The sequence below is a fragment of the Anas platyrhynchos genome, chromosome Z (assembly GCF_047663525.1).
Source record: "Anas platyrhynchos isolate ZD024472 breed Pekin duck chromosome Z, IASCAAS_PekinDuck_T2T, whole genome shotgun sequence".
In the NCBI taxonomy this organism is placed as follows: Eukaryota; Metazoa; Chordata; class Aves; order Anseriformes; family Anatidae; genus Anas; species Anas platyrhynchos.
The window spans coordinates 56690857-56705903 of NC_092621.1; the positions used below are offsets into that span (position 1 = coordinate 56690857).

Consider the following 15047-nt stretch of genomic DNA (forward strand, 5'->3'; position numbering starts at 1 on the left):
CTAATCATATCACATCAGGCATGATGAATCACAATGCCATAAGGTAGCTACACTGATAGCAAACCAGATTTGGTGGGACTGCTCTCCATGTGCTATTAATAGGTTCATGATTCATTTTCACTACCCAAGCAATAAGAATCAGGCAGTGGTTTGAGATGCTCCATATTTTAGATTTTTGCCATTGGATGTTGAAAATGAATGACAGAAATGCATAGCCTTACAAGGCATCACTGGCTGAACACTGCTTCAGCAATTAAGCCTAAAAGCAGAAAAACGCAAAATCCTCCCAGACCTGGGAAGATAAAAAGCTAAGATATGAAGAACCATTAATCGAGTCCCAGCCTACTTTAAATTAGTTTAAATGTTATCAACCTAGTGGGCAGCAACTGTACCTACAATATGATCCCAAGATACTGGGTGGACAGATTTTGGTTCATTAATGTGTTCATATAGATCTGGTTAATTGGAAACAATGCTCAACATTGCAAAAGAAATTGGAGGAACAGATATGGATTCAACTACATGATGTCAGGCTAGATATCTTCCCAAGTTATCATGTTATGTATTGAAATTTAGTATTTAAGAGATTAATATTTTTATGGTTAAAACAGAAAAGGGTATGCTGTACAGCAAAACACTGCAGAAAACTACAAGAGCCCACATATCCTTTTAGTTTAAATTTAATTTTTCAGATAGAAGTTATCTATGTACAATCAGTGTGCATTGTAACAATTCTGTTAATAAAGTCATTCAAATCTTCTAAAATATTAACTGGCTGCATAGCACATTTGACATTATTGCCCATGTTAAAGAGGGAAAACAAATGGATTTACAACAAATTTTGGCTGATTTGGGTTATGAAGTGTTCAGATATTGAACACTCCTTCTTTAAAACCAATGCACCTGAAAAGCTTTCCAGAGCACAGTTTAGCTGAATATTTCTCACAAGTTCATTACAACAATCACAACACTGACAGTTTAATAGAAAAAAAAAAGTATCTAAAGTATCCAATAAAAAAGGAACACTAAATGGAATAAAATATTCCCTTTCCCCATTTTTTACATTCTGATTCCATCAAGATACTTTATTAAAACATTTAAGTACACTGACTTTCTTTCATACTTGTGACAAGAAGGCCTGAGTTGGTGGGGAAAGGAACAGTCAAAAAAAGCCTGAGTGGGGAAAAAGCTCATTTAATTAATTTACAATAATTTACAGCCATTTGTTGGTGTTGATGTTTTTTAATTTTTCGTTTGTTTCATAAAAAGGCATTATAGCTGATCACAAACAGGAGAAATCCTGGCTATCTTACAGTTATAGGTACAGAATTTAAATATTCAAGCTTGTGATGAAAAGCGGCAAGGTGGTCGCAGTGTACAATGTAAACAAGTAGCTTTGGAAAGTGAACAAAGTCCTTGAGAGTTCTTTACTAAGAAACAAAACAAAATAAACTCCTCATTCCTTCCTGAAACATGAGCACAGGTCAGTGTTTAAAAGTTCATTTACAAACATAATTTAAACTGTGTTCAGCCTAAAACCACTTTGACATGAAGAGTTTTATAGTAAGATCCAGTCTGAAAGGGGCAGTGTTGAGGTCCCTGTAAAAGTAAACATCTTTCATTTCTTAAAAAAAAGTGCCACAACATTTGCAGCACAGTGCAGCATAAACTTTAAATACAAAAATATTTTTCTTCTGTTGGGATAATAGACCTTGCATCCTGGAAAGAAGTAACAATACTGCTACTGATAGAATATCCAGTCCATATCTTTCAAGTCATGTAAGGCAATTACTGTGTTAGTTTACTGTATATGGCTAAAAGAAGGTCCAGAAAATGTCAGTCTTTGTTATGTCTTCCGGCTACTCCATGTATGTTCAGGTGTACTTTTGTGATCTGATGAGTGTTCAAATGGAGACCTGTGTCCCAGGGGAGATCTTGAACCATAAGGAGACCTCTGATCTAGTGGTGACCTTGGGCCACTACCAGAAGCTCTGTGGTCCATTTGCCAGTCTGAGTGGTACCTATAATCTCTGGAAGATTTATGATGGCTGTACTCTGAAGCAGAACGGTGATCTGAATGTATCCTGTGGTCTGAATGGGAACGGTGATCCGAATGAGGCCGGCTGTCTTTTAGATTTCCTTCCAGGTTTGACCTGTGGTCTCTGCTCCTGTGGTCATCTAACTTCCTATGTTTACTATCACTGTAGTATCTAAAAAATACAAATTTTTATATTAGATTAATGTTAACTGAACACACAGTAGTAACTACAGTTATGTCAATTCAACAGAACTGCATTAGAGATATACATGTATTCTCTTTGTAATTTTGCATTACTCAAAATACATACTTTGGTGATTCCTATGAGCATACTATAAGAACAAGAAGGGAATTCTGAAGAGATTTTACAATTGCTGGAGAAACTCACCTGCTGTCTTGTTTGTAGTGATCCCAGTCTCTGTGATCTTTCCCATTGCTGAAGGCTGAATATGGCCTTTTCCTAGAGTCACTTTTCTTGTAAGCATCTCCCTGATGCCTGTCTTTGTGATGATCATGGTACTGTGACAGATGTCTTTCAGAAGAGTAACTGTCTCTGCTACTGTCATCATGATTTGTAGTCTCTTTCAGTCTTTCTACATCTGTTTAATAAATCAAAGGTTATGAGGAAGTCTCATACACTATAAATTCTCTTCTTCACCTAATTCAAACAGCACTTCTACTTATCAGATTCAAAAGAATACGACACTATAATTTGGTAGAAGTATGATCTTAGTAGCTCAAAGACAAATGCACTACTGTGGATGATGTAAGAGGGAAGCAATCTAGAAACGTAACATGTAGGGCTCAGAAACTGAGCTTCTCACCCTTACAAACTGAATGGACAGGCTAAATGCGGTCCAAGTAAGGAATGAGTAGAAATGCCTTTGGTAGAGCAACTGTAGATAGAATGGCTGCATCTTCCTCTCTAAGTAGGAAAGGCCCCCAGCAACAAGACAGTATTTTAAATGTATGAACTAGTAGCATTACCATAGTATTTCACTTTTAGCAATTTACTACTAGCAATTACTATTACTACAGCATTACAAGCATTACTAGTATTCCTATACTGTTCTAAAAATATGTTACATTGATTTTAAACACATGATAATATAACCAAAATATTACATAAAAGTATTACAAGAATGCAGGTGTGGGAATATAGGAAATGGTTATCTTGAAGTCACAACTGAAGTCACAGTTTGCAATTAGTTATATGGGATATATTTTATTTTTGACAATAATGTTGTTTTTTATTTTATTTGATTTTTCTCCTCTAAGGCTTTTTTTTTTTTTTGACTCTACAATGGCTTACAAATGGGCGAACAATTTCTATGAAGTTTAAAGGTTTGAGTAGACTTCTCTACCTCCTCAAAATAAAATACAAAATGTAGGTTTCCAATTAGTTATTTTTAAAGGATGTTCAACTAACTTGCTGCTCAACCCAGTAAGTACCAGGCTCAGTCTGTGCTCTGCTGAATTTCTTCAAACTACTTTATTTATACTAGTGTGCCTATCTCTACCATATTTTACGGTATAGGACAGAGATCTAGGTGATAAATAAGGGTACGTGAAATGAAATATACTAAAAAAAATAAGATATCTAGCACAAGATTACATTTAAGATTTCTTACCTGGATTTCTGATTACATGTGTATTCACATTGCTGCTAATATTCTGGTCGTTGTGTTGCTAAAAGAGACAAGTACATGAACTGACTGATAAATCTCAGTTTATCTGAATACTTTAGAAAAATATCATAGAATCATTAGGGTTGGAAAAAACCTCCAAGATCATCTAGTCTAACCACCCCCATACTACCAATATCACCCACTAAACCATGTCCATAAACACCATGTCCAACCTTTCCTTAAACATCCCCAGAGACAATGACTCCACCACTTCCCTGGGCAACCTGTTCCAATGCCTGAATATTCTTTCTGAAAAGAAATGTCTCCTTATTTCCAACCTAAAACTCCACTGGCGCAACCTGGGGCTATTCCCTCTAGTCCTATTGCTAGTTACCTGAAAGAAAGGACTGACCAACAGCTCCCCACACCTTCTTTTCAGGTAGCTCCCCTGAGCCTCCTCTTATCCAGGCTAAACAACCACAGTTCCCTCAGCCGTTCCTCACAGGACTTGTGCTCCAGGCCCTTCACCACCTTTGTAGTCCTTCTCTGGACATGCTTCGGGGTCTCAATGTTCTTCTTGTAGTGAGGGGCCCAAGGTTGAACACAGTACTCAAGGTGTGGCCTCATCAGAGATGAGTACAGGGGGACGATCATCTCTCTGGTCCTGCTGGCTACACTATTTCTGATACAAGCCAGGATGCCGTTGGCCTTCTTGGCCACCTGGGCACACTGCTGGCTCATGCTCAGGAAAGCATCAACCAACACCCCCAGATACTTTTCCTCTGCACAGCTTTCCTGCCACTCTGCCCCAACCCTGTAGCATTGCACGTGGTTTTTCTGACCAAAGTGCACTTAGCCACTCAATGAGGTTCAACATGGCTAAGTGCCTATCAAAGGAGACTACTACAAACACAAAGCAAATACTTATTTAAAGTGTGTGTGCCTTGCTGTGTTTCTGATAATCCTTTAAAACTAAATGAGTTATAACACTTGAACATTTTTATATTTAGAGAGGGTCTTAAATTACCTGAGACTCTTGGCGCTTTTTGATTGCATGCTTATACAGTTTGTGCAATTTTCTGGCATCAAATTCTGTAAACTTAGAGACAAAAATCCACAAATTTCTGAGGAAGAAGAAAAGAGATGTTGTAGTTCTTACATATATATATATATATATATATATTCATATATATATTTTTTTTTTGTATGACACAAAACAACATAGATTTAACTGAAATTAATTCATTAACCTCAGTAAAAAGAAACACTATAAAATCTGTTACACAGAGTAGTGCCTAGCTGCACAGCAAATATTATTTAGCTGTACATCAAACGTCTGACAAATTTACTCCTGTAACAATTTGACACTTTGCATTATTTATCATCACTACTTTAGAGTTTGAAGTGCATGAACAGTACAATTATTATCAATTTCATTAATGCAATGATTTGTGGAAATGCTTAGAAATGTTGCTTTCAGTTTATGCATGCCTTTTGAAACACTGTTAGAATTCTAACAGAAATTTTCAATATTTGCTACTCAGTAACTAAAAATGCAAGTAAGGTACAGTAAGCAAAGCTTCTTCCGAAATTGAAGTTTCCTGCAGGGGAAGGCATTTGACTAACAAGACTTATTTCCTGGAAATGTCAGAGAATTGATCCACAATGCCAAATCCTGGTCAAAGATTTGAAAACAAATCAATCTGAAAAAACGACAGAAGTGACATGGCTGCAACTTCAAGCCTAATCTGTCCTATGCAGGAGCAAAGAACAACACTAGGTCAAGTATAGATGCCAGAACACGAAAGAAAATGTTTGTTTCTAAGATTACAGATAATTAAACTGAAGTCTAAAATTCTATCAGGACTACCAAATACTACAATCTAGAAACATCTGAATTTTTCAGGCTCAGGAAGCATCAGTCTGATCGTTCACTCTGACTACTTAAGTCTCATTTTATCTTATTTTAACATTTAACCAAATGGTACTACAGTATTATTGTGAATACTAGCTCTGTTATGCATTTCCACTTAAAAAAAAAAAAAAAAAAACATTTACATTACATTACGTGTTAGACGGGTCTTATTTTTATATTTCACACCATCTTTAAAATTTTCAAGTAAAGCAAGTGAAAACAGCTGAAGCATTCTACAGTAGCAACAGTCTGTAAGGAAATTATAATGCTTAACTGACTTGCATACGGAAGTGTAGGATATATTTTCAGCCCAAGTTGTAGGATGTGTTTTCAAGACTTAACTGCACATTCTGATAAATTCTTAATGCAATTTCAGTTACTTTTAAGTGTAATATAATGATGGGTAAAGACATTTAAGAACTCTTTGTTTTAAAACACATCTAAGTATGTTATAAATAATTTTATTGTGTCATATATTATTTGAGTATATTTAAAAAAAATAAATATTCTACAAACAAAAATCAAAGTTCAGCACACACGTTTGAATTTCCTATTTTTAGCATGAATTAAAAAAATCCTCAAAGCTGAAAAAACAGATCCTTAAAGATAAGAACTCTTTCCCACTAAATACTTAACACTACATAAAAGTTATCTAGTGTTTACTTTGGGTTGTAAGAAGTGAGATTATGCCACCTACTGGATAAAGTGCATTGCTATACAGTATGAAGAAGTCAATCTATTAAAAGCCAGAACCGTTTGTAATCATCTTGTATAACACTTACTTAAGACAGTAGAAAAATACAAGAAAAAGAGGGTAAGAAACAAGAGAAACAACCGAAAACTATTATTCTTAATACAAGCAATTAAATATTTTCCTTTTCCAAAACAAAAAATCATGCAGAAAAACTTACTTCCTCCACTGTTTAATTTGTTCTGGATTTGTGTACTCCTTTAGGCATTCAGTAATGTGATCCCCAATTTTGATTAGACACTGTCTAGTATGTTCCAGCTGCTCCCGTTCAGAAAGACCCTTCTCTGGTCTATCCAGCTGTTTCAATGCTGCTTTGACAGGCCTCATTCTTTCTTTGCACTGTAAAACGCAGGAAACATGTTTATAAATAAATAAAAAAAAATTAGAACACGACCCCACCCATTACTGTGATATCTATACAGGCAAGACAGCATTGTTACAAGCAAAACAAAACACAAGACCTTGCTCACAGGGTGAGAGGAACACACTGAAGAATACCACAATCAATGTGTCAACATCTGTGGAGAAAAATCAAAGAAGCTGTTCCTTGACAACAGAGAAGTTATGATGCCCCATTCCTGAAGAGTTCAAGGAAGAGAGTTCCATTGCTAGTTCATGACACTAAGCAATTAATCAGCTGCAATACATATTGATTTAGCCACAGCTCAAATTAGATACCTTGCAGAGATCACTGCTTAAACCTAGAAGTGATCGGAAAAATCTAAGTGTACAGAGAAATCAAATGATTTCCTGTCACAAAGCTATTTCCTGTCACAAAGCTATCCACACATCCACCTGAATCACTTGAGGCTCATCTTGGGAATCACAGGTAAGTCACTTGGAATATTTAGTTTAAAAATATACAAAGATGAGTCAAGGACATACTCATGAGAATCTAATTTGCATGTCACAGTCAGCACCACAATAACTCCACTAAACCTGACCAGCAGAAACAAATAATAGTTGAAATCTGTATGCTAAAACACACAGAAGAAGAGCTTACAACTGCTCAAAAGAACTCATTGGTACCCTTCCAAAGGCTGCAGTTGAACTATACAACTCTACATATATTGTGTCTACATACTCTTTTTTTTTTTTCTAATACTGATTCTGTTTTTAGACAAGTAGTAATTTAACTGAAATTCTTTTGCTGTCAACGAGATTACTCTGGCCAGGTATATATAAAGGCTTTAGAATTTGTTCATTCCTGTATATAATAATTTATGTCTGTGATACTGCAGGAGGGAAGTGCTGAAACTTATTTTCTCTTTTTATCTTACTAAGAGTAAAAGCATTTATGATAAAGTGAAGCCAGAGACTCCATCAACTGCATTATGTATTCTGCTCTTGAAGAAGCAGTATACGTAACTTTTTGTTGAGGACAGATCTTTAAAGAGTTTATTTAAAATCTATTCAGCATACAGACTGCTAGGTAAGTTTTCTTACTATACTGCATACCTGCAACAAACAACAGAATAAAACTTCTGGCCTGAAGACAAAAATAACTTCAGTATAGTATCAATATCATCCATTGATCTAAGACTTTACTAGCAAGAGATTGTCTGGTACTATGTCTAATAATGAATAAAGAAACAGAAACTTCCATTTTTTAGAATATCAAGTGTACACGTGTAAATCAGGTTATCAAAAAGGGACTTACCACACTGAACGTCTTCTGATCTAGTTCTTCAGATTCTTCTGATATAGGAACTGGTTCACTGGTTGCAGTAATGTGAACTGGAGTATCCAACAATGGAATTTTTTTATTTTTTTCTTTATTTTCTGATTTGATTTCATTTACCTAAGAACAAAATACGAAAATGTTTGAGTATATTGTATATTTTGGGTCTGAAATTATCCTGTAACATATGACAATAACCATAACTCTTGCATACTCTTCAATAACAGGAAGAAAAACTAAGATGGTATATTTTACTTTCTCTGTGGGATGGAAAAGGAGAATGGAAAAGGAGTAAGTTTCTTTTCTTGCACCCACGCATACTCACAATCCAATGAAGATACATATAATTAAGGAAGTAATTCCCCATTTCATATGCCTGTCTCCATGGTTGCAAGTGGTGAAAATATAACTTCAAATGATGTAAAAAGATTTCAATGAAATGACAACTGATCAGATCCAAAATACCTTTTCAACTCAAAATCATTCACAAAAACCTAGTGGCCTTTTCTGATGCTGTATAAGATAAATAAACCTAGTTACCTTCTCTTCCTTTACTTCTTTTTCTTTCTGTGTGGATTCTTTTACTTTGTTTTCTCTCTTTTCTTTAATATCTTTTTCTTTTAATTCTTTCTTATCCTCTTTTTCTTTTTTCTCCCTTTTCAAATCCCTCTTATTTTCCTTTTCTTTTGTCTCTCTTTTTTCTTCAGCTTCCTTCTTTATACCAATATCTGGCTCAGGCTTTTCTTCATTTTCTTTTTCTGCTTTTATTTTTTTATGTAGATGTTTCACTGAAACAATCTCATCCTGCAATATGCAAGCATATATGTCACATCAAACTGTGTTTCTAGCTATACAAGTTTTGCAACCATCAGATTAAAACATATTTTTTATCTGTGCATTTTTTATATATATATATATTTTTACATAGATTTAACATCTATCAAATAGAAATGGATGTAGTTGTAAAGAAAAATGAGGGCTATTTACTCATTTCCTTGATGTGACACAAAACAAGTACTAATTTGGCAAGTGATAAGACAGGAGTGAAAAATTAAGTCACTTCAATTTTTGTATGCCAAAAGAAGTCTGCCCCTGTAAAGAGCTCTAAAGCACTAAAGTCACTAAGGAAGTACGTCTTGAAAACTGAGCTGATTGTTCAGGACACTCAGGTGATAAATGTTAGAAGACCTCTGCTCTAGTTAGCTTTGTCTCAGTAACTTTTTACTGATCCCACATTAAACGTTCACAGGAGAAACAAAGAGAGTCCTATCTTCCATTCTTTTGGAGCTGTTCTTTTTACTATGCTCAAATAAAAAGCCTTACTTATGAACTGTCTAATAGAAGCCTATTTAATTATTCGATGATGAAAAATACATCAAGTGTTTGTAATATTGGTTAATGAGGTCAGAGATGGAAACTCATATCCTTTCAGACAGAAAAATACTATTAAGTAACAAAAGTAATATTGCACAAGTGCAAGAATCATCATAATCTTTTAATAAATTTAAAAGATAATCCTGGACAATTTGCAAAAAAGCAGATGTAAAGAAACCTAGTACATGAATTACAACTAATTACTTAGATTAGGTATCAAGTTATTAGCACTCTGGCAGCTATATAGTTAGAACCAATCATTTGGGTGTTTAAAGCTTACTTTGGGATCTAGTCTTTTTTTTTTTTTTTTTTTTTTCTTCAGAAGTGAAATTATTTGTCTCTGCCCAGGAGAATTCAAGTAATGCATAACCATTACTAAACACATGTACACAAAACCATTTTAGGCACTCTCCCAAACAGAACAGTCAATCAACAGACTGGCAGCGTCTTCTATTTTGAATGAAATCTGACACATTTTTATTAATTTTTTTTAAGTAGTCTGAATATATGTTGTTTTATCATTCAGTTGCCAATTATCAATTTACTGGGAACTGTGAAAACACTTCTTGGTCTTACGTTCTGAACAATTATCATTCAAGTTACTGTATCTACAAAACAAGCCAGTCTACAAAGAAAGGTTATTTTTTTGTTATTTATTCATTTATTGGTACGAATTAATATTTATACTTTGTAAAACAACCTGAATAACATATAGAAAGGCTTCAGTTAAAACTTTTTTTTTAAACTTTTCTGTAAACTGCATCATAGTTCTTCTCAGACTTAATCTATTTCAACTATATACTTCAATTAGTGATTTATCTTTACAGAAAAAGTTGACAATTACAATGGCCTGAAATAGTTTTAAATGGTTATGAAAGACACTTACATAATTTGGTTTATGTTAAACCAAGTAGGAATGATTTTAATGATATTTCCAGATTTGTAATTACTTATTTAAACTATTTCAAAATTATAAAATTAGGTATGACACAACCCTAAATATTATGTTATTCTCTCTAGTGGTTTCTGCTGTATAATAGGTATAAGAAATAGATCCAACAAAAGCAGAGGCCTAACAGAGTACTTCAGAAGTAACACAACATAATGAGGTTAAGTAGTCTTTTTACATAATTAAAGTCATGACATATGCAGAAACTTTCACCTGCACATCTTGAAACATCATTTATTCACGCTGCTCCTTCTAATTGAGTTTGACTTTTTTTTTTTCTGCTGGTCCTGAACTAAAAAATACCTTAAGAACCAGTTGCTACTACTGTAGCAACACTGTAGCCAGAAATATTCCATATTTGTATGTTGTATTAGATTTACATTTCTAACAGATACAATGCTGAAGTCTTTAAATAACATTGAAATTGATCAATGACACTTTTAATTAGACTACAACATTATTTAATAATAAAATTTGGAAAACTACTTGTAATTCCTCGGCTCCTAGGTTAGCACCAAATTACAATAGATAGTCCATGCAATTGTGCTGATGGAATATTAACAGTAGCAGCCACAGGAAGAAGATACCATTCAGTTGCTTCAATTTTACTAGGTCAAACAGAATACAAAATGGAAATTTCTAGCAGTCACTTTCACCATATGAAAGATATTTACCTTGTTATCCTCATCATCATCATCTTCATCAGATTTTTCTGAGGGCTGTGGTGATGAATCACTTTTTACTTCTTCTTTTATTTTTGAAGCCTTTATCTTATTCTTCTTAGTTCTTGTTTTCCTCCTCTTTGAATTGCCCTGAACGCAAATTAGTACCTTTAATACAGCAACTGGCAAGCATCTCCTCACCAGAGTTGCAGGAAAAAGTTTTGGTTTTATATCAAATAGGGATTTCATTTAATTTATTGACAGTAATGACCACCACCGTTCTCAGGACCGGAGGGAGTACAGTTCAACAGTAGAGAATATTAATAAGAGAGAATACGAAATAGGAAAGATTAATACGATGTGATATTTGTGTTTCATTTGTTAAGTTCATCTAATGTAGTACCAATATTCCACAAAGTAAAAAAGGAGAACGAAAAAAGGAAAAGGATCTAACACCAAATGAAAATTATTTTATCTTGCTACTGAGTGCCAAATTTTACTTACTGCACCAGCAAGTCTTTGTGCTTCCTTTCTTGCAAGGTCTTTATTCAGTAATTTTATGAGGTAGTCTGCACGGGTCTGTAACTGCTTTGCCTGGGGTTTCTTATCTGGATCATCAGGTAAAATCTGAGGAAAATATTGGTAGTATGAACTATGAGTACGCATTATCAGATTTCAAAGGTATTAGCCTAGAGCACTCAGAACAGAAAAAGTTTCAAAAAAGAAGGTGGGTCCTTCCACTTCAACTGTATCTAGCAAATATACCAGCATGCTTGTAAACAATGGAAAATTTATTGTTTTCATTTCCCTAAAACCAACAAATGCTAAATCTTGGAAATTGCCTCACAAAATTTAGAACAAACTAGAATCAGATTTCTGTTTCGACTCTGATAGTACATCTCAGAAATTCTGGGCTCCCCTATCAGTCATTCACAGAACTCCCAATTCTGCCCCATGCAAAAGAACTAAATAAAGAACTCATCATTACAGTATATTGCAGATGCCAGAAACAAAAATGGGTGGTTTGATAAAAAAGAAAATGAATTGAAGACAGACATATAAATCATTACTAAACAAATTTGGACAAAACCCAGCCTCCTTAAATCCCAAAGCTACAGGTTGTTCACACTGTCACAAAGTTTGCCTCATCCTAGCTTTTTCCTAAATGTGTTGCTCACTATTGCTAATCAGCTCTTGCAGTACTTCTGTCTGACCAGACAATTTTCATGTCATGATTGTCCATCACCTGAAGAACCTTGGGATTAAGTGGTGGTGGAGAAACCAAGACAAATGCCTACAACAAACTCCCTTCAAAAAACTCAAGAACAAAACAAATCCATCTCAAACATCTAAAATAGCAAAAAAGACAGAAAAGAAAGAATTCAAATGACTGAGGCCCACAGAAATAGGGAAGCATAACTGATCATAAGAAGGCAGACTTCAGTTGAATACCAAAGATTCCAAATCTAAAGACACACTACACAAAGGATAGATACGTGGAAGTACTATAGGTATGTAAAATCTATGCAATTTCACTTATGATACATATGCTCTTTCAGTAACTGTCACTAGCATTATTATTGAAACAAAAAAAGTTCTTGATAAAACATTTTAGATGACATACCTTCTGTGTCAAACTGAGATCAGGATCCATTTTTATCATTTCCCAGCTGCCATAACCATATTCATAGATGCCTACTAACAGATTGGAATCATCTTCTTTACCCCAGTCTATATCAAAATGAGCAGCCTTGGTGTGGCATGGGATTACATATCTAACAGAAATAAATTACAATGACAAATTATTTCTGAAGCTTCGGAAAGAGAAGGCTGACATACTAAGAAAGAAAAAACACATCTAGTTACATCACTATGATGCTGTTATGTTTAGGAAAGTAATCCAAGTATCAACCACTATACTTTCTTAACATTTCCAGAAAATATTTGTTGAAATCAACACTGAAATATGTTTTAAAGCTGATCAAGATTACATTGATCATGATAGACAAAAGATACCTGTCTGTGGCCCTGGGTGGTGTCACAGAGTTGGCTAGTTGTGAAGTTCTCTTGTTTTATACTTCTGTATAAAACATCATCCAAATGAAACTCCTAACTGAATATGCAGATCGTGTAAAGATTGTGATACACAAGGAAAAGAAGTTCAGAGGGTGGTAACTACCATCAACAGTTACCATCTACTGCAGTTTGACATATACTGCTTTCCCTCAAGCAGATATGACACACAGAACAGCCCCTCAGCAAGCCTGACCTTTAGTCTGGATGTAGTACTATGAGTAACTGAACACAGTCCACAGTAAGTACAATTCAGAAGCCAAAGCTGATACTGACCTCTTCCTTCCCTGAAGGAGGAAGAAATAACGAAAAACAAATGTGAAGCAGTTTGCTGCTGCCAGTCCTTATAGAGACTGGAGGGACAACGCTGTGACAGTGTCCTTTGAGTCTGGGTTTTCTGAATAAAGCAAATAAAGCCTGAATGATTTTCTAAATTATAACTTCCTTTAGGAAAAAAAAAAAATACCTTTTCCTTTCTTCTGGATCCGAAGGAATGGATTTGTGCAATGGTGCCAACTCTTCTTCATGAGAGATGACTAGCTTTGCATTCACCTGCACTCCTGAGATTCTAAATGTTGGGCCTTTAACTTTCCCAAGTCTACCTCCTTAAAATAAATGATGGAAGTATTAAAATGTTAGCTGTTACATGTATCTTATAAAAAAAAAAACAAAACAAAAAAACAAAGAAAACAAGCAAGTTCACTGCTATAGCTATACTATATGACTTTCTCTTAACAAAATGGTCTAATTAAGCTCCAAAATCTCAAGGTCTTTCAGATAGTAACAGATCATTTTTAAATTTCACAGTAATGCAAAAACAAACTGCACTCTGCAGTGACCATTAAAAAAAAAGAAAAAAGGAAGAAGTTGTTGTCTTAGTATAACCCTTTTTCAAAATCACCCAGAATGATAACATTTGTTTTTTCCCCTAAGAATTGTTTCCTATTATGATCAGACTGCAAGAATAATTCAGACTTCTTAACACTTTTTATACCCCCTCACACACACAGACACCTCCAAACACACTGTACCTGCTCTTTCTTGTCCACATGAATTGTCCTTTAAAGCTTTAATGCATCCATTATGCACAAGCTCTCCCAAACGTCTAAGGTCTGTTTCAGATTTATCGACCAGCTCAGCATCCCTAGCTACAGCATCTAACCTGTAATAAAAAAAAATAAAAAAAATAATAAAAAAAAACATTTTTATTGCTCTGCAAGTTTAGCAATTGCATATGCCTCCTTCAGATTTTGAAACTAGAAAAATGATCATCTAAGTTATCAGTCACCTGCACTTGTTACCCATGCAGTTAAAAACAACTAAATAAAAGAATATAGTAGTTAAAAAAGGAAAAAATAAAAGCGATCCAGATATCAGAAGACAATATAACAATTACTTTAAAGGGTCCTAACTCTACAGTTTTGAGGTAGAATGCAGTAATATTAAAAAAAAAATAAAAAAATGAATAGGAACCATTATGTATGACACGATCATACTGAATATAAATATTCTCAAGGAAAATAAGGATGCCAAGTTTTTCTTAAGCTTTTTGCCTTATTCCATATCTTAAAAACGAAGTGGCAAAAGTAACTTGAACACTGGATAACAGTCAGAGTGGATAAACTGATGGTCTTTCAACAGGCTATCAAACAAGACAATAGCATGCCTATCACCAATTATAAAGAAATTATATCACAAATTATAAAGAAAAAAGCCAAGCAGTCCAGCACAACTGAAATACTATCCCAGAGCCATGTTACAGTCAAGTTAAAAGACCAAGCATATTATTTTCTCTCTAGTCTAAGGTTTCTTAGTATATTGTTCTAATTTTTGTTAAAACAAGGTTTAAAGTTGCTACACAATTATAAGTTTACCTTTCAAGAGGACCACCAAATTTCTTGTAACTCTTGATAAACCTAATAACAGAAAATAATTTTGCAGTTTAAATGTATGCTTAACTAACTACATTACTTTTT

The 15047-nt window shown here is 34.3% G+C and overlaps 1 protein-coding gene across 2 annotated transcripts in view; it reads right to left on the reverse strand.

The window, feature by feature from the left end:
* Positions 1-664: 664 nt before the first annotated feature.
* Positions 665-15047, reverse strand: part of CHD1 (chromodomain helicase DNA binding protein 1) — a 50389-nt gene continuing 36006 nt past the window's right edge. Inside the window, exons 24-36 of one of the 2 annotated variants that reach the window (XM_072030973.1) lie at positions 14946-14987; positions 14103-14233; positions 13538-13676; positions 12623-12773; positions 11503-11625; positions 11011-11148; positions 8554-8817; positions 7993-8133; positions 6493-6671; positions 4694-4790; positions 3670-3727; positions 2427-2637; positions 665-2210 (exon numbers count right to left, since the gene is read on the reverse strand). In XM_072030973.1, coding sequence (XP_071887074.1) covers positions 1847-2210; positions 2427-2637; positions 3670-3727; positions 4694-4790; positions 6493-6671; positions 7993-8133; positions 8554-8817; positions 11011-11148; positions 11503-11625; positions 12623-12773; positions 13538-13676; positions 14103-14233; positions 14946-14987 — 2038 coding nt within the window. In that variant the 3' untranslated portion in view covers positions 665-1846. The remainder of the gene's footprint in view (positions 2211-2426; positions 2638-3669; positions 3728-4693; positions 4791-6492; positions 6672-7992; positions 8134-8553; positions 8818-11010; positions 11149-11502; positions 11626-12622; positions 12774-13537; positions 13677-14102; positions 14234-14945; positions 14988-15047) is intronic. The other variant, XM_072030974.1, reaches the window with a different exon arrangement.